Below are 23,252 nucleotides of genomic sequence, written 5' to 3'. Positions count from 1 at the left end.
GCGCCGCCCGCCATCTTGGAGTCGGGCAGCGCGCGGGGCGGAGCGGAGCGGGCGCGGCCCGTCCCGGAAGGGGAAGCGCCGAGGTGCCACTTGGCCGCCGGGGCAGCGGCCGTGGGCAAGGGGTGGTAGCGCCGGTCCCGCACGGTCCCCTCGGCCCCGCTTGAGGCTTCCCCGTCGTGAGGAGCCGCCTACGTGCTCGTTGTCTCCCAACCCTCCTTCCCTCCTCCCCTAGGAGCAGCACGGTGCGGGTGAAAGTTCCCCCGCCTCAGGTGAGGGCCGGGCCCGCCTGCCGGTGGCCGAGCCACTCCCGCCCCCTAGGCGCGCACCCCCAGCTGGGGCCCGAGCCGGCCGCTGCCGCCGGGCGAGAGAGACATGGCTGAAAGCCTCTCCTGGGAGCTCCGTGTCTGCACGGGTTAAGGCGTGCGGTGGGGAGAGGTGGAAAAGTTGCTGTTGGATTTCACTTCAAGGGAGCGGTCAGAAAGTGGCGAAATGGATGACTTCCCCTCCATCTGCCTGCTGTCCCTGGCCATGCTGGTCGCCTGCTATGTGGCAGGAATTATACCCTTGGCAGTTAATTTTTCCGAGGTAAGACAACTCCGCCAAACTGCTCGTTGGTTGCTAAAGGAGAAACTGGAGAGATCCCCCAGTAGGAGTTGGTGCCGTCCCCTGGCAATACGACAACGCTGTTAAGGGTGAAGCTTTATCTTTAAAAGTCATTAGTGCAATATTAATTTTCCTTCAAAACTGCTGTCTAAAATTATGCTTATTTCACAGTGGCAATTTAAACTTGTCAGATTTGAGTCGAGTCCGCTCTAGGTGAAGCGAAGTCTCAGCACGTAGTGTAAGGACACGAATAAGCATGGCTATTCTTAGAAGCTTGTATAAGAAATGGCTGAAGTCAGTGATTATCTCTTATGTGCCTGTGGGCTACTCAAATTAAGGCTTTTAGAAACAATTCCAAGAATGTTCTTGGAAAAACTTGGATTCACAAATTTACTCACAGCTTGCATGGTTGAAAATTAAACCTTAGCTCTTTGAGTACTTTAAAACTTCAAGTTACTGCCCCATGTAACAAGGCGTTCTTTCAGAAAAATACCTTGGATACATAAGGTACTGTTAAAGGAGGGGGAGGGCTTAATAGATTGGGTAAGTTCCCAAACAGTACAAGAGTTCCTGATTAAACATCTTTGTGTGCTTCTAAGAAATAGTTGTTGAGGTGATTTCAGTTGTCACAGTCTCTGTAGGTTTCCTAATATTCTCCAATACCCGATTTGCTCTTTCTAAATGATGGTTATTTTATAGAGGCATGGCCTAGTGAGAGTTTAGTTGTACTGTGGTAGTAAGAGCACTGTGCCTTTCTCTTCCATCAAGTCAGAGGGCTGCGTGGAATTTTAGCATTGCTTACATTATTGCTCTTGTGTTTTTAACATGCAAATGTATTTAACATGCAAATGTATTTAGGTTTGATTTCTCATAAAAAGGTGTGTTCCTTTTGCCTCTGTATGTAGACTGTTCTTTTTCTGTCTTCACTATACCTAGCTATTTTGTACTGAAAAGGATGTGGAGACTTACCTTGGAATGATAACTTGTTCTTTTAATGGATCTTTAAAATTCACAGGTGCACAAATAAGGCAAGCTATACTATGTATTTACAGTTGTAATAAGTCAATATTACTTCTGACACTTTATTCTGTGTTTATGTGTGTATGCAAAAAATACTATAGTGTTGCAGATGAAAATAATGGTTTTTTCCTTGTACATTACTATATTTTTTCAGAATTACTTTATGAACAGATGTTGAAAATTTATCTTCTCATGTAGATTGCCACTGTACGACAATTTACCAAGTGTAATTATTGTATGTGCAAGTATACAGTGCATGTTTGTGGGAACACTACACTTGTTTTCATCTACTGCATATTACTGTTAAGAGTTTTCCCCAGTAATGCTGCAGTTGTTCCCTTATGGTTGCGTTTGGTTTGCTTTCAGGAAGCTGGTTGTGCATCTCCTAGTGCCTCCTGCTTCTTCTGTACAAGTGCTGCACTTTGCAGTTAGACTGATCAGTTTGTGTGGTTACAGTGAGTGAAGGAGAACGGGTAGAACAATAATGATATGCAACAAGTGGTTTCCTGCTATTCAAATGCTGCCCTCTGTCTCTAGGTCCTCAGTAGTTAACATTAGTGTTTTGGTGGTGCTCAGACTTCTCACTGAACATGGAAGGTGATGATGATCGTGCCACTGAATGTGTGCTGCTCAGTTGTTAGGAGGATCTAAACTCCCATGGTTGCTACATGTTATATGATAGGGGTTCTTACAGAAATTGAGTAATGGCCTCTGCTAAGAGTTGTATTTTAGACCCCATTATATGTTTATCTAATTGGATTTTAGTATGTGGCGTTGACTTTAGCCTGTCAGCATAGTCAGAAGGAAGTGAATTGATGAATTTATTGGTGAAACAGAATGTAATTAGTTTGGGAGGAAGCCAAATCTAAGCTTTTTGCCCCAAACTAGAATAAAACTAGGAAGATAACTCTGATAGCAGCAAGTACTGAAAAACTATGTGTGGTTTTTTTATTTGTTATAGAAATTATTCAAAAAATATGAATAAAACTATTATTCTTTGCTATTAAAATGTTAGGTTTTTATATTGTTGTTAAGGTTTAATTTTAAATTCTCAGTATTTAGGTAACAAGTAACCCCCTTCCCCAACATCTGTTAATAAGGGAGAGTAAAGAAAGCATTTTCATTCTTAAAGATGATACTTGTTTTGTACTTAATTGCAGGAGAGATTGAAGTTGGTGACTGTTCTGGGTGCTGGGCTCCTGTGTGGAACTGCCTTGGCTGTCATTGTGCCGGAAGGAGTACATGCACTTTATGAAGACATTTTGGAGGGTAAGAACGAAGCCCAGATAGCCTCATTCAAGATAACTTAGATTGTGGTGTGTTATGATATACAGAGCTTCTTTTTGGCATTTTTAAGAAGAGATTGATGGAAGAGCTTCAAGCAGCATGGCACAAAGCAAGCATAGAAATGAAAAACTATTCTAGGTGTGATATGATGTGATATTGCACATTGAAGGATATGATCATGCAGATTGGTGACTCTTACTGAGTTCTTCCAGTCATTTGTGGGTCTGGATACTGTACTGTTCTGTGGGTCTGGATACTGTACTGTTCATGGAATAACAGCCTTTTATGACAGGTCATGTGTAGTGTTTCTTATTCTGGGGAGAGTTTAACTTCTGCTGGAACTTCAAGGAAGGTGTAAGGGTGCCTTTGGCAGAGAATGAAATTATGGGGTATTCACTGCTTCTCCTTGGAGTTTAGACTGCTTCTCATTAAAGCAATTGCTGGACATGTTTTATACATCCATGTCCCTGCCCTAATAAGAATTTCTTCTGAAGCTGAAAAGCATCTTGGAATTAATGTGCTTAGCTGAAAATATGGTTATATAGGGCTAATTTACAGAGTAGCAGACATTTCTTCTTGGGTAGTGGTATACATTACACATCTAAATCTTTACGGTCAAACATCCAGTTTTAGTCTGTTGCCACTGTTGTAAACACCTCGTGATCTCTAATGAAGAGCTCAAAGTGAGCAGAGATTGTGTCTTGCAGGGATGTTTGTGTGGAGCATGTCTTACAGCCAAAAGCCTTAACAGACCTCAATATGAGGTATTGACATTGTTTCAAATACCCAGGGCTCATCACCTCTGTTTTGAGAGCACTTTAAATTTTGCTTTTGCTTGCAGACTTGTGCTATTAGATGACCATTGCATGTCTGAGATTTTTCCAGTACACTCAGAATCAAAACTTGGAAGGTAAACGGCAGTGGCTTACTGATTGCAGGGGAAAGTGCTATAAAGCTGATGCTGTAGAGAACCTTGCAAACATCTGGTGTGCTGTTGTTGCTCATCTGGGATTGAGAGGCAACTGTAGTCCTTTGTTTTTCCTGTAGTTCTGGGTTTTGTGTTTCTAAACTTCTAAATTTCATTTTAGTAATATGCTTTAATGCATACTGCTTTAGCTTCCACTAAATTTATGTTGTTCTGCTTAGATTTGGAATAAATAGAAGATAATACATAAAATCATCCTTTATCAAGAAGTGAAAGAAGCGCTGATTATGCCTTTATACTATACTATAATTTGTGCACTCTGCTGTCAAATGTCTCTAATGAGCTGTAGTGGGTTTGCTCTCCATTCAGTTTTATTTCTGAGTAGACTGATTTTCTCTTGTAATGGTATAGCTAGCAATGAATACAATTGCTCTGAACATTAGTGGGTTTTAACACTTTTTCACCAAATGGGGCATACTGTTCATGTATGACTTGACAGTTTGCTGTGTAGAGCTGTATGGGCTGTGACTTTGCTTAATAAATGGCAAAAAGACACTTCACACTACTGCAGTATTAATAGTAGGAGTATTTACCTAGGGAAAAAAAGAGTTTGTGAATGGCTTCAGACTCAATGTCTAACAACCGTCTATCTGAATTTTTTTTTATATTGCAAAGGGACAGAATTAATGGGTATTACAGATTTAACTACAAAAATTATTGCTAATATTTTTCCTAGAGAAGTAGGATATTCAAAATTAAACTTAAGACTATGAGAACAGCTTTCTCTTTTTTCTTTTCAAGCTCACCTATTTACATAATTAAACCTAGAAAGGTGCAACTAAGGGAAATATTGATGTATATTCATATAAATGAAAAACAAAAAGAGAAATCTTTGTTTTCCCTCTTTCAGGTGTAGCTTAACTCTGGTTGCTTGCTAGCAAGCATTTTAGTGTTTTCCATTGATACAGAAGTAATTTACTATTACTTCTGTATTTACTTGTGGTAAACAGACAGTGGAATAAGTAACTTCTGATTTTCAACCTTGTAGGCTGAGAGCAAATAGCATATCATGACTGGGATTATTCTTTGATTATACACCTGTGTATCTGTGTAGTAGAACCTTTTTTTGGGTGCTGCCAGCAAATAAAACTCCATTGCTGACTTCAGTCCTTTGTTTTAACTGCTGAAACTGTATAATCCCTGTCAGAAAGATTGTCCTGAGCTGTACAGTTTTATGGCTTGAAATGATCTGAAGCAAAGTCAACTTCATAATATAGATGGCAAAAATCTTGTGTGGTCCAAAGTAATTTTATTGATGAATGAATCTTGTTCAGCAAAGATATGTTTGAAATCTTTGCTACCAAGCTTATTCTGATGTGCTTTGACTGTAGTAATGGCATTGTGACATTTTGTATAGTGGGGTGAACACACACTTGTCTCATCCTAGAGGAAGTATGAATATTCCAGCAAGACAATGACTTGCTAGAGTAAGTCAAGGTCTTGCTATAAGTTTTTAAAGCTTCTGAACAGTAGTTGCCATCCAAAAGACCTTCTAAAAATGAAAAAACCATAGACAAGCTTTAATAGCTTGTGTAGGGATAGGAAACCACACGTCATTCATCCCCAGGGCTTGGACTTTGGGTTTCTGGGGCAGTACCAACATTTGTAGGTCAGTGTGCTTGACTTAACTATTGTTGTAGTCTGTATCAATGGGATGTATCAATACTAGCTTGTTTATATCTCAGCATCAGTTAATCTTCTTGAAGATGCTATTAAATCTTTTAGTGGATGGAACCTATTTTATCTCCTCATCCTGTATTTTCTCACTTAAATGAAGGTAATGAAGTAACTGCTTGACGGTATCTCTGAATATTGACAAAATGGGCAACTTCAGTTAAAAAAGGAATTACACAGCAATTTTTGTGAATTAATTAGTATTTAAAATGCAACCTGGATTATAGCATATTAATGCTTTCTTTGATTTTCCATGCTGAAGATGTATGAGGAGAAACCAACCAGGCTTTGCTAAGAACGTTGTCTAAAAAAAGACCATAACCAAGGACTTTTGTGTATTGTCCAGAAAAGAAGGCTTTTGGCAGAGGAGGAAAGAAGTGCCTGTGTCATGTTTAGTCTCCTGATCTGTTTGCTTGCTGTCACAGGAAAGCATCACCCAGCGAGCGAGATGCAGCACGTGATGGAGTCTGAGAAGGTAGCGAAAATCCCAGCGGTGCACGAGCATGGCCATGACCATTCCCGGTTGCACGCCTACATTGGTGTGTCCCTTGTTCTTGGCTTTGTCTTCATGCTCTTGGTGGATCAGATAGGCAGCTCTCATGTGCACTCTACAGATGGTAAGTAAAGATTCACTTCAATTAGATTTGCTAATTAGTATTAATTAACAAGTTGAATTTTTTTTTTTTTTAATGCTACCAGGGTGTAATTTCTCCAGTCATGTCCAGAGTTTCAGTAGGTACTTTAAAAACATAGCCATAAACCAAGGTTCATGTGACATGTTTATGCTGGAAATCTATCTTAAAATTGACCATAATTTCAGAGCTTGCCTCAATAACATGTATGAACACATGTGGTGTGGGGGTTGAGGGTGACTTGACACTTGAATTACTGTGTGTTTTTAGGGGATTTCTTTGGCTTTTTAAAAAACTTCAGGTTAGTCTTACATTTGTTTGTTTTTCCTACATAATTGTCTTATATGTAGGTAAAATTTGCAAAGAACAGCAAGTTATCTTAAGCAAGATGGCAAGAATGATTAGATGTGAGCTCTGGTATTTGAACTGCATAGCTGGACCTCCCACACTAGTCTAAAGCCTCACATACTTCAAAATACTTCTTGCTTTATGTAAAGATTTGTCAGCTTTGTGCAAGACTCTAAAAATGCCTGGAGTTGCCTTTGTTTCCTGCCTGTGGCTTTATGCTCAGAGTGTAGCTTGAAATGCACCAAAGGTGTTCTGTCATTTGAAAAGGTATTTTACTGCCTTTGGCTGCTCATTTTCTCCCACGCAACATCTTCTGATGCTGGAATTTTGCCCTGAAAAAATAAGGAATTGATCTTGAAGGAAAAGTAAAACACATACAAAGGCAGGGGGATATGTTTTGTCTGGATTCTTGTCAGTTCACAATGCAGCTTTTTTGTATGGAGATACTGTGGTGGGACAGATGAAAGGCCAGTGCAGGAGCTATGTCACTTGTGTACTCCTGAAGTAGTGTATGTGGAGCCACAGCCATTAGTAGCTGATTTTCAGAGCTGGTCTAAAGAAAGAGTGGCAATGAGGATGTCAGGGAGATGCAGGTGAGCAAATACCAGGACAAGATCTCTGATCATAGCAAATACCAGGACAAGACTGTAATCTGTGTTAGAGGTACACACTACAAAACAGAATATTAAGTGAAGCATCTACCTCTCACAGGAGATGTAGCAGTGTTTTTGTAATGTTTTTTAAAGCAACTGAAGAAAAACACTTTTTTCTTGAACCAATCAATGTCTTGTAGTTTATTACCTATCAAGTGACTAGATGTTACTTTGTCTAAACTAGAAAAATTCAATAAACCAGAATGAAGGTATGAAGTCAAATGTGATTCTTTGTGTTTAGTAATCAAAAAAATCAAAACAATTGTAAAGGAAACATTTTTTATTAATATCTCCTCCTGTTTGACATGAGCATACCATTCCCATCATGCAAGTGCAGCTTGTGCAATTAATTACTCACATGGTTTCCCCTTCATTCAGAAGATAAAGCTGACCAAAGAGGATGCACTGGTTTAGATCTGACCCATTGGGAAACTACATGTGTGCCTGGGAATGAAGAGAGACTTAGGGGTAGGGGGCAAGGCAGGAGGAAAGAAAAGGACTGGAATGTCTGTTTTGTCATCACTGCAGAGTTACTGTAGGTGTGCTTATAGTTGTTTAACAGACCACTGGGATAATTCAGTCATGGCTGTTCAAACTGTCTGAAATGAAACAGTTTAAGATGTTTCTACAGTTTGTCGGGCTTACCCACCCTGCAGTGATTCTTTATAATGGTTTCACCACTGATTATGTAGTGGTGGATATTGATGTTGCCCTGTTGTGCTGTGTAATGAGCTAACCTGCAAATGTCAGGCAATTCTGGTCAAAACAGTGGATCTGAAACAGCTCTGGCTGCATTTCTCGTTTGTGATGTATAACATCAAAGGGAAATCTTTCCAACTGGTGCTGTGACAAGTAGTCTTTATTTTTTACTAGGAACTGCTAGGGAATCACTGCAGACTGTTACCTGAAGGAAACTACGAACCTTGAGCTGTGTGGGGAAATATCATCTTGACTCTTGAAGCAGCTCTGAATTCTTGGGATCCAGAAATAGCTTTTCTTTTTCTTGGTGGCCCAGACCTTTAGCATTTCATTTTAGGAAGTTAAGAAAAACATCTGCTTCTGCCTATGAGAGAGATCCTGCAAATTGCAAAGAATCGTCCCTGAGTCTGTCACTTGTTTGTTGGCAGAACTTCAGATGATTTGAAGGTGTTAAGTGTCAAACTGTTTTGCAGTAAATCTAATGCAGACATACAGAAGCTGGTAGTCTTGAATAAAACTGCCTAAGCAGCTGGGGGAGATATGTACAGTGATACTTACAATATTTTTTCTGGAATAATTTATTTATTTGATCTCTTTATCATAACTGTTCTCATGACTTTTTCAGACCCAGAAGCTGCAAGATCAGGCAACTCCAAAATCACCACAACACTGGGACTAGTAGTCCATGCTGCAGGTAATGTGGGACCTATTATTAGTGCTGACAAGTGTATGTATTGCTGTGTGGGTCATCTTTAGGTGTGATGGAGACATTTGGGTTTTGCTTTTGGAGGTGGCTTTGTATAAAAGAAAGGAAAAAAAAAAGGCAGGGAGAGCTAAGAATCTTTCCCAGAATTAACTGGGAGCTGCAGTGGTTCATGGAGTTTTATTTGGGTACAGAATTTTCTCTTTTACTCTTTACTCTTTTGTTTTTCCCATCGGAAAGGTTGTGTGATGCTCACTCTCTGCCTCTTCAGTTCCTTTGCTGACTCCTTTAGCTGCTAAATTTCAATACATGCTAACAGATTTGATAAGTTGTGTGAAACTCCTTTGGGTTTGCTTGTTGGTCGATGGGTTTTTTAAAAAAATACTAATTTAAAACAGTAGTACCTTGTAGGAAAAAAAAAAAAGGACTTTATAAGGTGGAGCACAAAGACTTGACTGAAACACAATTTAGGCTCACTTGCGAGGACTGACTGTTAGCTGTGTGTTACAGTCAAACCATGTTCACATTGTGATTTTTCACTATATATGTATAGTATAAATGTGATGCTCTTTCAAGTTCTGCTGAAGGTTGTTGTTAAGGTAAGTCAGAAGATGTTGATCAAAAAGATACTTCTTCACCAAACAAAGTGTGTATATATTAAGGAGTAGTATAGTATCCATTTTTATTTCATTTAGACATTTATTGTGATTAAAAAATTTACAATAGTATTTATATTTGAGAAACAATTTAAAGGGTAATAACTAAAAGTCTTGCAATGCTTAGTATTTAAAACAGATTTTTTGATTAGAGAGGAAATCTCTTCTAGTATAGATGACTAAAACAACTAAACTTGTTACTTGTTCTGATTTGAAGGAATGTGTCAATACGGAGTAGATTCCCATTATGGTTTTTATGGTCTTGAGAAATATGAGACAGCTCTTGTTGAGGCTTTTCTGATGTTCTGAAATGTTATGGCTTAACAAACGAAGGCAAGTGAATCCTCTGTTGGGCTGTTATTGTTAATGGTAATTTTCAGTAGTAGAGCTTCTTAAATCAGCATGTTTTCTACTGTCAGCCTTTGAGGGGTGGGGAAGCTCATGTAGAAGATTAATCTGTGAATCTGCACTCCTTTTTCAGCTGATGGTGTTGCATTGGGTGCAGCAGCTTCTACTTCTCAGACTAGTGTCCAGTTGATAGTGTTTGTTGCAATTATGTTGCACAAGGTGAGTTATCATCCAAAACATCTTACTTGTTCTTCAAAAGACTGTTAACACTCACAGGAATTGCTGAAGATCTACAGTTTCATTAGTGGTGTAATACAGAATTGTTTAATGCCATTGAAATGGAGAGGTTGGTACAATGTCAAGGATCACAAAGCAAGGGTATGGGATATGAGAGAAGAGCACGTGATTGATGCTAAGTCTGAGTAGGGTGTAAGTGAGAGACAATTATGACTGCCTACTGCCTGCCTCGATTGCAGAGGTTGGGAAAAGTCTCACAAAGGTAGAGAGGGAAGAGTAGCTCATGAAAAAATGTGTCAGCTTTACACTGACTTCTTCTGAAACTGGTATGGTGGTGTTTATTTAACAAACAGAAAAATCCAAGGCTATTATGGTTCTAAGAGACATATTCCAAGAAGTTCTAAAGGTTGAGGCACAGAAATATATGTTAGTGCATTAGGAGGAAAAGTGGTTTCATGCTTAGTACAACAGTCTTGCTCTGTGATGTTCTTCAGAAAATGGGGAGAATATTTGTTGTGAAGGGTTTTAGTGTTTGAAGGATTAGTCTTGAAACCACTGAATATCAGAGCACTAAATTAGAACAATTAAGTTACAACAATTCTGGTTACCTCTGTTATAGTAGCTTCAACATCACTCATATACCATTTCTGTAGGAAAACAAATGTTTTGCTGATGGTAACAAGCAAACAGTGGCTCTTGAAGATGGAGAGATCTTTGCTGAATACTTGGGTGAATGTGAACCTATTTGCTATGTAGCCTCTAAACATACCTGTGCAGATCAAATTTTCCTTATGGTAGCACATGCATAGATTACAGTGGTTAGTCATAAATTCATATCAGAAATCATTCATAACTACATGTTCAAAATGTTAGGAAATGCATATCTATTATGTCTTTTCTTCAATGTTCGTACAAGTGATTGCTTTGAGGGTGGCAATGTCACTGTCTCATCTTGGAGCTTAACTTATGGCTATTGCCAGGTGGAACTTGCTTTTGTTATTCTTAATGTTCTTAACTGTCTTCTGGAATGGTACAATTTTAGAGGAGGAAAATTTCTTCTATGAATATTTCTTAATAGAAGAAAAACTTATTTCTTCTCTGGTGTCTTTTTTCTATTCTTCTGATCCTGTCTGTTTCTTTTGTCTTTCTCATCTTTTTTTCGCTCATGATTTCCTTCAAGATAAAAAAAAAAGGATTCTCTGTATAAAAATGCTTAAGGTATTTTAGTTTTGTATCTTACCTTGGAATTGTCAGGGTGGATTGCTATTGTTTTTATAGAAGCAAAAGTATAGTCAGTTCTGTCAGTAGTGGGACATACATGCCGTTTGGATAAGAAACTAGATGCCAGCAGAAGGAGAAGGAATTGTTTGTTTGCTTCCTGATGAGAAGAGGAATGAACTAATCAAAAGAACTCGAGTCTTTGTTAACATGCGGGTTGACTCTTACCTGTCTTTGGGCAGTTGTTTCCCTCCCTATGTTAATTGTAGAATTTTCCTACTCCGGATGAAAAAACTGTCTAAGGACGTGTGATGGTAGCAGGATGAAAAAAGAAATTACCTAAGATGATGGAGTCTTAGGAACTATAGCAATGACTATAGTCAGAATGAATATTTTAGTATTTATAATGACTACACAAGTAGGTGTTTTCTGATAGCCAGAACATGAGTTTCCATTCAGTTTGGTTATTGAGGTGGGACAGTCTGCAGAATGCTCCTAATTCGGGTTAGATGCAGCATGGAGTGCCTGCTTTGAATGTCTTCCAATTCAGTCCATTTCAATGTAGTAAGTTGTATTTCAACCTTTTCTCATTTTTCAGGGGGCTTTAGAAGGTATTGTACTAGCAGTGAGTATTGTTTTTTGCAGGCACCAGCTGCCTTTGGCCTGGTTTCCTTCCTGATGCACGCTGGGCTAGAACGGAATCGAATCAGAAAACACTTGCTGGTCTTCGCATTAGCAGCACCTGTTATGTCAATGCTGACATACTTAGGGCTAAGCAAGGTAGGTTTTGTTCTGCCCAAAATAGAGCTTAGTGGTGAAGTCAGGAAAGGACTGTGGTATGAGTTTCATATTATGCATTTCCAGACTTCTTATATCTTCATTCTGCTGAATATCTCAAGCAAAGTTGATGAAAAGGTAGCAGTATGAATGCACAAAACAAATAATAATCTATGCATTTCACATCAGAATCAGTGACATAACTCCTTTATAGAGTTTGGTGTAAGTTTTTTTTTTTAAGTCTGATTTCTGTTTTTTATCCTTTCTGCTGCTCCCCACTGAGAACGATTTATTCATATAGCAGGTTTTATGTGATGCCTATTTAAATAAATAATTTTCAGCATTGTTGCATGCATTCTTCTTTTAATTTTATTCTTAAATAATCTCTAGCTTCCCCCACCATTCCAGAAGGGGTCCTCTATATTCAAAGTCTGTGTCAGAAGTTGAGTCCTCAGCAAGAACAGTCCTTGTGCCTTACTCCATAAAGCATCATTTTGTCTTGGGTCTGTACAACAAATGGCCTATGAAATGGGACACTGCACATGAGTTTATAATCTCTGTCCAAATTAAATGTTTCTGCCTCTCATAGCATGTCCTGGGATGCTCCTGTATTTCTCAGCTGTGGTGTGTCCTGCTGGTGACATGCTATGGTGCCGCGTTGTAAAGGATATAACGTGATCTCATGAAACTCAAGGCATGAGAGGAAAAATTAAATAAATCATCTAGGCTAATCCTTTACTTGCTGGATAGGATTTATATTTGACATTACAGTACAAAAGACAGCAGAAAAAAAAAAGGCTGGGTCTGTAAATGCTCAAAGAGAACTCTCTTTTCTACTGTTTTAAAGAGTCCTCATCAAGGGTTGGGTTTACATTTTGCCCTTCAGAAAGAACAGAAAATTGATAAGACATCAGGGCTGTCACAATTGTTTTGTAGTTTCAGATGATGTATCTTTCTCTGGAAAAATGACCTGAGAGTAAACACAAGAGCTGAGAGTGCACCTGAGTTGGAAAGCATTGAAGATGCATTTGAATCTGATATGCATGGGTTTGCATTTCATTGCATTTACTGATGTGTAGCATATCTTTATCGTATTATGAAGGTGAAGAGGTGCTCAGTTTTGATGCAGAAGATGCATTTCTTCGTGGAGTTTGCATGGAAATGCTGGAAAAGTTTTGGGTGTTTACTTCTACGTACAAATGAAATGTTTCATGAGTGATGTTCTTGGACTTCTGCTCTGAGGAGCAGTGGAGGATATATTTAAAGGTTAACATCTTATTTGAACCCCTTGTTCAGAAAAAGGGAGGAAAAAAGTCAACCTTGAGCATCCTCCCTAAAATTTTTGGCTTTGCAATATGAATTTTATTTTTTTTCAAAACCTGTTTGGTAAAATGGTTGTGAGCTGATCAACAAGATACTTCATTAGACTCTGACTTCTTTCCTTTTCTGAGGGTTCTTTTGTAAGGGTTTTTTCTTTTGTAAGCCCAAAGAGAAGTAACTAGCAGGAGGGGTGTCTTTCTGCTCCCCCACAACTTCAGGGTGTCAGTTACTACATGCAAGGTACAAAAAAATCACACTAAACCATTGTCATTGTGAGACTACACTTGATAGAAATCCTACTGTTCCTGGATACTGGGAGATTTTTATTTTTTATTACTGGTTGAAGAACTTTTGGTTATTCTCATTTTTTTTGCTCTTTGTGTTTCAGAGCAGCAAAGAAGCCCTTTCAGAAGTCAATGCCACTGGAGTTGCTATGCTGTTTTCTGCTGGGACTTTCCTTTATGTTGCCACAGTTCACGTTCTCCCAGAAGTAGGAGGAATTGCTCATAGCCACAAACCTGAATCAACTGGAGGAAAAGGACTCAGTCGTCTGGAGGTGGCAGCCCTAGTATTAGGATGCCTTATTCCTCTAGTTTTGTCCATTGGACACCATCACTAAACACTCAAATTTCAATGTTCTCCTCTTCAATAAGACATGAGCAGTAAATGTCTGCTGCTCCCTTTATCATTCTCTTACCCATCATTCATCCCATCTACTTTATGGAATTCAGAGGGAATCTTGATTGCAAAATGAGGAATACTGGGAAAGTTTTTAGTGTAGCAAAATGTACTTTGGCAGCCGGACACAAATTCTATGTAACTTTCTTTTCTGAAGACATTTGCTATTTTAATTGTTACTTCTGGCCCTATTCTCAGGGAAGATGGAACTTGAAGTTTAAGAAAGGTGAGCAGGGAAGAACATAGCGACTCCACACAAACTTGCAATCACCAAAGTATCCTGCAGTTCAGCTTTCACAGCTGAGAGCAAAACCCAAGGATGGCTGCGTTGTGAGAGGTTGAAGTTTCACTAATGAAGAAGGGGGCTCTCCCCCATTGGTTCTACGTTGTCCTGGCAATGCAACTGGCCCTTGTGATGCTTGCCACTAATTGTACTGCAGAAGTGGGCTGCACTGGGAACTCTGTATAACACTGCTATTGTCACAGAGGTGTCACTTGATAGGAAAGAAATTATGTAGACAATGCGTAGCATTAGAGTGAGAATTCAACTGGTTAAGAAAATGCAAATGAATTTTGCAGTGTATTCCATCGTTTAAAACAAAGGATAGAAGCAAGGAGAATAGTGTTTTGATTGTTTATTCACTTGTTAATAAATTCTAAAAAGGCACTCTTTCTTGGGAGATAGTCTTCTGCCAAGTCAGTCAAGTGTTAAACACCAAAAATGTCAGCAGGAATTATGTATTGGCTACTGGGATACACTAATGCTTCTGTAGAGAGAGATACCCATGGTGCCCTTTAAGATAGATCTGTTTTGGGTTCTGAGGAGTAGTAATCTGGTGGAGACAGCCATTGAGGGACCAGAGAACTTTACTAGCTCTTTTTCAGAAACCTGAACTGCTGAAATCTGTGGGGGGCTGTGTGGGTTTTTCACTAAATAAAGGTATTACGGCTAACAAAACAAGATGTTTAGTTAAATATTTATGCTGCAGGTAGAATACAAAGTGTTTCTAAAGGAGTCCTGAACAACAAAAACTCAAACCTAGCAAAAACCAATCTGATAGGTTCCCAGTGGATCTGTTAGACATTGTGCTTTTCCTTTGGGAATTGTTCATTTGCCTCTTACTTGTAAGCATTAGTTTTGGTCAATCTGCTGGAGGACTTTCTGCCGGTTCTTGATGTCTCTCACTACAGAGGAGTGGGAAAAGATCCCTCTGTTTGCAGGGCGCAGCTTTGTCTTACCAGGCGCCATTTCCCTTTTGCAAAACCTTTTCTACTCTAGTGTGCATTGAAAAGTCAGGAATGCTTGACATGCACAGAATCAGCATAAAATTCTTTAGGGGAAAACTTTTTAATGCTGGTCCCCTCTTAAGCTATACTGTCTGCACTTTTTGAAGATAACATTGCCAAATCTATTTTTTTTCTTTTTGTTTGTTTTTTTTTTTTTTAAAGAATCTTGAAGAAATATCATCTTAACTGAAGTGCTTCTTGTTTCCATATGAATGACTGTTGCTGTTTGTCATGCCATTTATTACTTAAGCTGCAGAGCCCATTGTGCCTCTTCTTTACATTTTTGTTACTGTCCTGTTTGTCTGTTAGTTCAGAGAGTAATGGGTATGGCCTGGCTCTTGGACTAGTGATGGCTTTGTCTGTTGGCTCTGTAAAAATACTGATGTATCCCAGAATTGAACCTAGTATTGATTCCCAAGAGTGCTTTTTAATTTGTATGTTTTACTATGTAAGGTCAATGCAAAATTATTAGAAGTAATATTTTCCCATAAGACAGTATTTTCAGATAGAATTAGTCCTTCAGGCCTAAACACGCATTTTTTTTTAACATTAGACCTTCAATATTGTGTCTGAAAAGCCACTGCAAAATTAGTGATGTGGATAGGATCCTCTTGTGTGTTTTTCAATTTTTTTTGTCTGTTTTGGTTTTGGGATTTTAACAACATACATAATGCAACTGGTAAATTACTGGTTTAAAAAGTTCAGCAGGACAGGTTCCTAATGCAGGCAGATGATACACAGGGATGTTTACTACAGAGTTCTGTTCTTCCTGATTCCCCCTAATTATCTTTTTTCTTAATCTCACTATTTTACCATGTTGAATCTTTCCACATAACCATTTCCAAAAGCTGGAGGGTTTGCAAGAGCAGGAGATAGCTTAGTGCAGCACTAGGTATTTGCATTTCATAAAGCAGGAAGTTTTTATTCTTTGACCTCTGTCCTGTCACGTACGCGTACAGCCCACCCTGGGAGTTGACACCCTGCCCGAATTCCCCTTTAGCCTCATGTTGTGTATAAAGATAGTGGTTGACAGAGGCTTCCTGTTTCATGCCTTTTGTTCCCAGCTGAAGTATGTGGATAGGACCTTTTTCACCTGGATCAGTGTGTATTGGTGAGGATGTGGCCGCCAGAATTTCACTGCTGACTTAACCTCTGGCATATTAATCACAGGTACCACTGCTGAGAGGTCTTGTCATCTTTCCATTTTCCTGTCCTTCACATCGTGTTTCCAGTTTCTGGGGCAGCCATCAGAAATAGTAGTACTCAGTTTAATGATTCATGAAGTATAGGGGCCAAGTTACAGCAGCAGGTGAAGGAATTTGATTGGAAATGTTGGCAACTCAAAATTGGCTCAAAAATTCTAAAAACCTACATTTTGGCATTTGGTTAAGTGATGGAAGACTTCAGTGATTTTTATTTTTTCTGCTACCCATTTAGAATTAACAACAGCATGTTGTTTTGGCTGCCTGCTATTACTGAATTATTATTTTCAATTCTGTAATTGAAACTGCAGTGATTAAAGAAGCTTTTGGTTATGCTAATATGGAAAATGTAAAATTTTATATTATCAAACCTTTCCAAATTTTTAGTACTAAATGGAGGATTATTTTCTTGATGCAGAGTATTTTAATGAGTTAAAGTAAATGGTCCATTTTATTATAGCCCTTTCTTTCTACCTATCTCCCCATCTGTCGCAGTAAATACCAGCATTGCATGTAGTCAGGGCCATCTGGTATCATTTTCTACTCCTCTGGAGACCTTGGTGCAAACAAATTCCTCTTACTCTCTTTGTAATAGCCTCTCTGCCTGTTTTTTTCTTCTGTGAGGTAGGCGGCAGTAGGTCTAGCAGGTAAATGCTTAAAACAAGTGTCAGCCATGTCCCACTTTCCTTCTGTAAGTCCCTCTAGAAAATCCATTATCTTCTCATCACCTGTTTCTTTTCAGTTAATGATTTCCTAATTGGCAGTAGGAATTGGACTAAAGCTGTTGCTGTTGATCCTGGTGTCTTCAGGTACTTCCCCTACTGTTCTAATACTTTTATTGTTCCTTTTATAAAGAAGGGAAATATTTCTTTTACAGCACTCAATGACAGAGGCAGAAGCTGCACTGACATTAACTTAATTAAGGATGGCAGAGCTGTCGGACCAAGACAGGATTTTTTGGTTGTTTTGGCTTGTCAGATGGCTGGGTGTTAAACATAGAAACCCACTGCTGACTCCAAAGAATATTTCCAGGTGGATTATATAAAAGGCTAATCTTACCCGAGAGGCCCAGGAAAACGTCTGTGTTTATCCAGGAACTAGTTCAGATCCTTCAAGGAGCTTTTGACAGTAGCAGGTGTGTCCATGTGGTATCAGCTGATTGCAGAAATGAGAGAGATGTTGTGGAATAAATGCTCCTGGTGCTCTCTTCCTGTTCTGTGCTGGCCCTTGGGAAAAATAGAAGGCAAGTGTACTTGTATTCTATTGAGGGTGGAAGAAGGAGGAGTAATTGCAGTATGGTGGGAAAGTTTATTATGAAATCGGATTCTTTACCACAATTTTCAGATTCCTGTTCACATCAGACTTCTTTTAAAAATATCTTTTTTCTTTGCTGTTATATCTCTTAGCAGCCTTGGCTTTCCAGGGAAAAACATTGTGTGGTCATTGCTGTTTACCTTACATGTTTCTCCATGTATGGAACTGTAATTTTAATGTCTTTTTTTCCAAACCATTTGTACACAAAATCATTCCATGAATGGCTGCCTTATAATTTTTCCACTTTACTTGTGAATGGTTAAATAATATTGCCGTTTTCAATTTGTTTTATTATATTAAATTTTTACTAGGTGCAGTGCTTCGGAGTTGGCTTGTCATTTACTGCATGGGGTTTTCTGACAGCTCTAATGGAAAGAAATTACAGTCTTAAATGGATGCAAGCGTTGCAGACAGTGTTTTATTTTTGTGGGAGTGTTTTTGCTGTTTTTCTTTATGATGTTTGAGCGCCTCTAGTAAACCTGGAATGTGAAACTGCACATTGGGAGGCAGTATAGCAGGTGGGTTTGGATATGGCTCTGAATGTGTTCAGAGGTATTAATGCAGCGATGATATGACAGCTCTGCTTGAGCGGGGCATTTGGCAACTCCTGTCTCTCACAGAGTGTTTAGGAGTTGGCATTGCCCTGAAGCTATCTCCTGCACCCCAGGGAAATCTCTGAAGCTTACTGGGCTGAGACCTCTTTGGAGGGTAACAAGGAGATGATAGGCTTGAAGTTGCTCTAGATCAATGTAAAAAGGCTTGAGGACCCTTTGGAACTAAAGGAAGTCATCTTTTTTCCATCCTGTGCTCTCAATCTCTTGTCAGTCCCAAACCAAAAAATCTGACACTAAGTTTGGCTCCATCCCCTTTGCACCCTTCTCTCAAGTATTTGTGTACATTGATGAGATTCCTCTTAAAGCTGCTGAGTTGACATCGTGTATAGATATTCTCTATACTTTCCAGCTGCCCTCTGGCAGGACTGTTGTTTAGACCTCCTTTTCCAGAAAAGCAGGAGAAAGGGGAATGGTGCTGTTACAGCATGAGTGATGTATGCATTTACAAACTTCATTCGTCCATTTAAGAGATGGCACTTGATGGAGATGATTCATAAGCAATTCATTAAAAAAATGGATTTATGTTTTTCTGCTGCACTGGCAGTCTACAGACTTATCTAAGATCCTGTCACACAGTGTTTTAGCTCTTTCACTCCAGCAATAAGCAATCCTCTCAGCTTGTTGCTTGCATTTGATTTTTCTAGTAGTTCATAGGACTTGTCTTTAAGAAAGTGTAATCTCTTTATACTGGCTTAAGCACAAGTGAATATGATTAATGTAAAGTCAGTAGGAGAACTGAAGCAAATGACAGAGGTGCTGTTAAAGCTGGTACAAGCAAATGTAAAGCAGTAAGAAGGGAAAGCTATTTTTTCCAGGCAGACTCTTGTTTTTTGGCAAGTAAAACTCAGTTTTAATGGGGAAGCATTATGCAGTATATTAGCATTCTTTTAGTGTATTTAGTAAACATGTCACCTCTGTAACTGGAGATTTAATCACTGTAGCCTGTGGTAAATCCTTTCGGAGATGTGAGAAAATGCTTTGGGTGCATTTATGTTACAAACTTAAATTTAGGAGCTGTGATGTTGCAGGCTTCCTGGTAATTGCTGTAGAGTGTTCCTTCATTTGTTAAGGAAATAAAAATGTACATCAGCATTTTTATGAGCGACTCATTAGGGATGAGCACAGCATCAAGATGACGAGCTGTCATCTATTGTTCCAGCTGAAAAATTAAGCCATTCTTCTCCTGATATGTGCAAGCCTTATCCAAGTATCCCTGCAGGCAGAATTGCACAACATTCCACCCTCCTTTTCACAGCACTTCTCCCCCTTGTCTGTGATGCTGAGAGATTAACACACTGCTTTCGTGGATGGGGGTTAAAGAAAAATGCCTTGTTCAGAACAACTTGTGGACCTAATAAAACTTAAGCTGTATCATGCTGACTGACACCAAAGCTACACAGTATTTGGAAAATCTAAAAGCAGAATGACATAATTAGGGGAAAAAGGCTTATTGTGCATCTGTGTGCCCAGGCAGTATCTGAAGTGGTAGTTAACTGATTGTCTATGATTATAGTTTTACTGGAGTCTGTGGAGGTTAATTTGCTTCTGCTGTCTGAAGGAACACTTTCAGTGCAATACTCTTGGTTACACAGGGTTGAAGAGGCCTGCTAAAAGCCCTGCTTACAAGCCTTACTAGTAATCGGGGTGAGTCTTAGTCAAGTGTTTCATGCCCTCAGAGATGATGCTCTTGGTAGAATGAGTGAGTTTTAAGACTGTGATGGATTTCCTATGTTCTGTTGTCTCTTTTTGACAGAGAAACTGAGAGGTGACTGGTCTTGAACAAAAACTTTGTACCCCTGGTATCTCCTCTGTGCAGACACTTCACGTGAAGGTGACTGAGTACAGGTGGATGACTAGGCAGTGGATCTGGAAGCTTTTCCATGTTTATCCCTTCAATCCAAAGTTCAGCATTATGAAAGAAGCCTCATCTACAAAAGCTGTGTGGCAGCATGGCTCACAGGAGAATAAAAGGGGATGGCCCTCTTAGCTTGCTGTATGTTGTAGAGAGCAAAGTCTTCAATGCCCTTCCATTTTATCTTTCATTTGGCTGCTGGCTCGCCTCATCATTGCACGGTTTGTAATACAGCTGTCATGGTCTGCTGCTATGATAGATGGCAGCAGTAGATCTTTGTGCTTCTGTACTCAGATAACCACTTGAGAATGTAGATAGGAAGGAGGCAAGAGATGTCTTGTACCTGACCTGTGTATGTTTGCAGCAGGAATCCTGACCTTGCTGTGACTGGATGGATGCTGTTACTGGCTGGATGAGCAGGACCAGGAAGGAGTACCTTGAAGTGGTGGCTGCTGCAACTAGAGCTGAGGGGTATTGCACAATGTATAGGGGAAGGGTGTGAAGGGCACTGGTGGTATGGGCCCTGCAGTTTCTACTCCTGAATGAAGTCCTAATTGTGGTGTATGTACTGTTTAAAGCCTTGCTTTCAGTGATCACAGCAATGGTAAGTGTAAAGGAAGCCCTGAATGTGTGTACAAGAGCAATTGTGCTCTCTGTGTGCACGTGTGAGGCATTTTACGGACATAAGATTAAATAAAAATGGGGGTTGCCCAGTTCTGTTTTCCTGGATGTGTATTTATTGTTCAAAAGTTAAGCCTATGGATTTCCTTCTTTTGATCAAAGGGAAGAAACTGGGTAGAAATTGGTGAACTGCAATCAATATTGATACCTCTGCAGTGGATAGAAATCCAGCAGCTAACCTATTTTTAGGAACTTGGAGAATTCAGAGATACTGACTGTTGTTGAAACAGCTAAAGAGTGTGTTTCTCCAGAATGGGCAGCCCTGGATCTCATTTGCTCCTTGCTGGACTGTTTTGTCAGATCTGAAACATGCTGGTGCTTCTCTGGTTGTTTGCCTGCCTTAATAAGTAGAGGTATTATGTTTCCCCTCCTCCATTATTCTGCCAAGGAAATGCTAACAAATCCTTCTGTTTTTTGGCTGCCCATGGTACCCAAACTACTGCCCTGGTATATGTTCTGGATTTAGTACCAGTGCCACATGGGAGGAACAGTGGCTGAGGGAAATCAAGTTACATGCTTAGATTCAGAGAATCTTCTGAGTTGGAAGAGACCCACAATGGCCATCAAAGTCCAACTCCTGGCCCTGCACAGGACAAGATATCAGTAGTTACTACAAGATTCAGTAGTTAAATAGGCTGCTTATCAGCCAGATAAGCAGCCTATTTAACTACTGAAGCTCCAAGCAATTTCTGTTTGTCAGCCATGTGATCATTTTGGGTATTTAGGCTTGATGGGGGAAAAACAGGTGCCTAGCAGGAAGCCTGTGAACTGTCTTCTGGAGGAAGCCTTCAAAGTTAGCTGACCACTCTGATGTATTCTGAAAAATGACATTTTAGCAGAAATCTTTGTTTATGAGAGTAAATGAGTTTTCTTCCAGAAGAGATATCTTAGTAGGATTAAAAAAAAGTTAAATTTATCTTCTCTTCATGCTGATAGAAATATTCATTGACTATGGTGTCAGTTCCTCAGAAAGCTACCTCCCAAAAGCCAAGCCATGGGGCTGGCTGCTTGCTATCAAATCCCTTTGCTTCAGTAAACTGATATCTTATTTTCTGTCTTCCTCTAAGTCTCTCGAAGTGGCGCTATATCCATGGCAAATGGCTGGATTTATTATGACTCCTGGACTATTCAGCATGGATCTGAGTGTGTTTGAAGGGCTGGGACTGGAGAAGGGCTTTGGCTGGAACAGGTCACTGAGACCATGTAATTCTTACCATGGGATGATAAATGGTGTAATACATTTCTAAGGGTGATGTCTGATGGGGCTGCAAATCTACAGAGGCACTTGACTTTAATGCCTTTTGCTGAGTAACTTTTCTTTGAGTTCTGCAGAACAGCTCCGACTTTCCATCTGACACTGAGAATTTAATCATTGTGCACAAGAAACGTGCTGTGTTAGTGTATCTCACGAGACCTGAATTAATGGTAGTTGCTTTTCTACTTAAAATAGCCTCTGCACAGAGCTGTGCACCTAGGAAGCTGGAGCATCATTTTGGGGAGTACATGTGACATTTTGTCTTTGCAGGAATCATGTATCATAAATGAAACTGGAGCTGGACTTTACTTCTCCACAGTGTTTGGATACCTGCTGGTAACTCCCATGATTGCTAGTGTTTCTCAGGGTTAAAAATGGCTATGGAACCTATCAGAAGCTGTAAAAGCAAAGGCAATCTGCCTTACTAGAAGGTAAGATCTGAATCTCTCCAACACTGCAGCAGCTCTGATTCATCTCAACTTACTGGCCTCAGCCCAAGAAGCAGTTTGTTCTTTTCTGCATAACCCAGTATTGTCAGGCTGCCCAGAACATGAAGGTGTAACTTTTCACTTGATTAAAAAACAAAATACAAGCCTCCTCAGCAGCTGAAGTTAGTATGTCTCGTTAAACTGAAAGGGAGCACCTTTGAGCTGGAGAGTGGCCTGTGATGAAGGCACATGGGGTAATTCTTGGGCAGTTCCTGTGCAGGGCTAAGAGTTGGACTTGATGCTCCTTGTAGGTCCCTTCCAACTTAGGATATTCTGTTAAGAAATGTTACTTCTGTATAGCTTGCACTGCTGTCTGCTTCAAACATTTATTTTAGCAAAATTTTATTGGCTTGAGGTGTAGGAAAAATAAAGACAACATATTAGTAAAATAATTGCCATGACAGTGCACCCTGTTGCTCCACAGAAAGGTTTTCTGATTAAAGGTCCAGTGCTGTCTCTCAAGGATGTGCAGATGTGTTTCCCCTTCATTAGATTAGTACACACATAAAGGAAATGTTAAAAGAGTTACTATTACTACAAATTACTGTGTCCAGACACCAGCAGTTACAAGATTCACCTTGCTGCTATCTACTGCCCTAGCATTGCTGGCCTGTCACTTGACAAAAGCAAGTTGCTCTTTCCCTCCCCTGGCCTGTTGACTTTAAAGAACTTGCTGTAACTACTCAGTGTCTTGCTTGTCTTAGAGGCCTCCAGAGGGAAA

At 39.6% G+C, this 23,252-nt stretch overlaps 2 protein-coding genes across 4 annotated transcripts in view; both read left to right on the top strand.

The window, feature by feature from the left end:
- Positions 1–53: 53 nt before the first annotated feature.
- On the top strand, positions 54–17,960 carry SLC39A9 (solute carrier family 39 member 9). Its single transcript, XM_009101992.4, has 7 exons — positions 54–585; positions 2,784–2,892; positions 5,995–6,186; positions 8,527–8,595; positions 9,742–9,827; positions 11,709–11,843; positions 13,549–17,960. The coding sequence occupies exons 1-7, from the start codon at positions 490–492 to the stop codon at positions 13,777–13,779; spliced, it is 918 nt and encodes a 305-aa protein (XP_009100240.1). The 5' UTR covers positions 54–489; the 3' UTR covers positions 13,780–17,960.
- A 3,510-nt stretch (positions 17,961–21,470) lies between these two features.
- Positions 21,471–23,252, top strand: part of PLEKHD1 (pleckstrin homology and coiled-coil domain containing D1) — a 32,091-nt gene continuing 30,309 nt past the window's right edge. For all 3 annotated transcript variants that reach the window (XM_030239807.2, XM_050975713.1, XM_050975712.1), the window contains exon 1: positions 21,471–22,474. The gene's annotated coding sequence lies outside the window, so the exon portion shown is untranslated. The remainder of the gene's footprint in view (positions 22,475–23,252) is intronic.

The sequence above is a fragment of the Serinus canaria genome, chromosome 5, assembly GCF_022539315.1.
Source record: "Serinus canaria isolate serCan28SL12 chromosome 5, serCan2020, whole genome shotgun sequence".
In the NCBI taxonomy this organism is placed as follows: Eukaryota; Metazoa; Chordata; class Aves; order Passeriformes; family Fringillidae; genus Serinus; species Serinus canaria.
This window is presented reverse-complemented; position numbering and strand designations above follow the sequence as displayed.

Excerpts from the sequence above, each read along its gene's own strand:
- SLC39A9 (XM_009101992.4), top strand. The coding sequence starts at position 490 with ATGGATGACTTCCCCTCCATCTGCCTGCTGTCCCTGGCCATGCTGGTC. Across the intron at positions 2,893-5,994 it reads TTATGAAGACATTTTGGAGG|GAAAGCATCACCCAGCGAGC; the intron begins GTAAGAACGAAG and ends TTGCTGTCACAG. Across the intron at positions 6,187-8,526 it reads TCATGTGCACTCTACAGATG|ACCCAGAAGCTGCAAGATCA; the intron begins GTAAGTAAAGAT and ends TGACTTTTTCAG.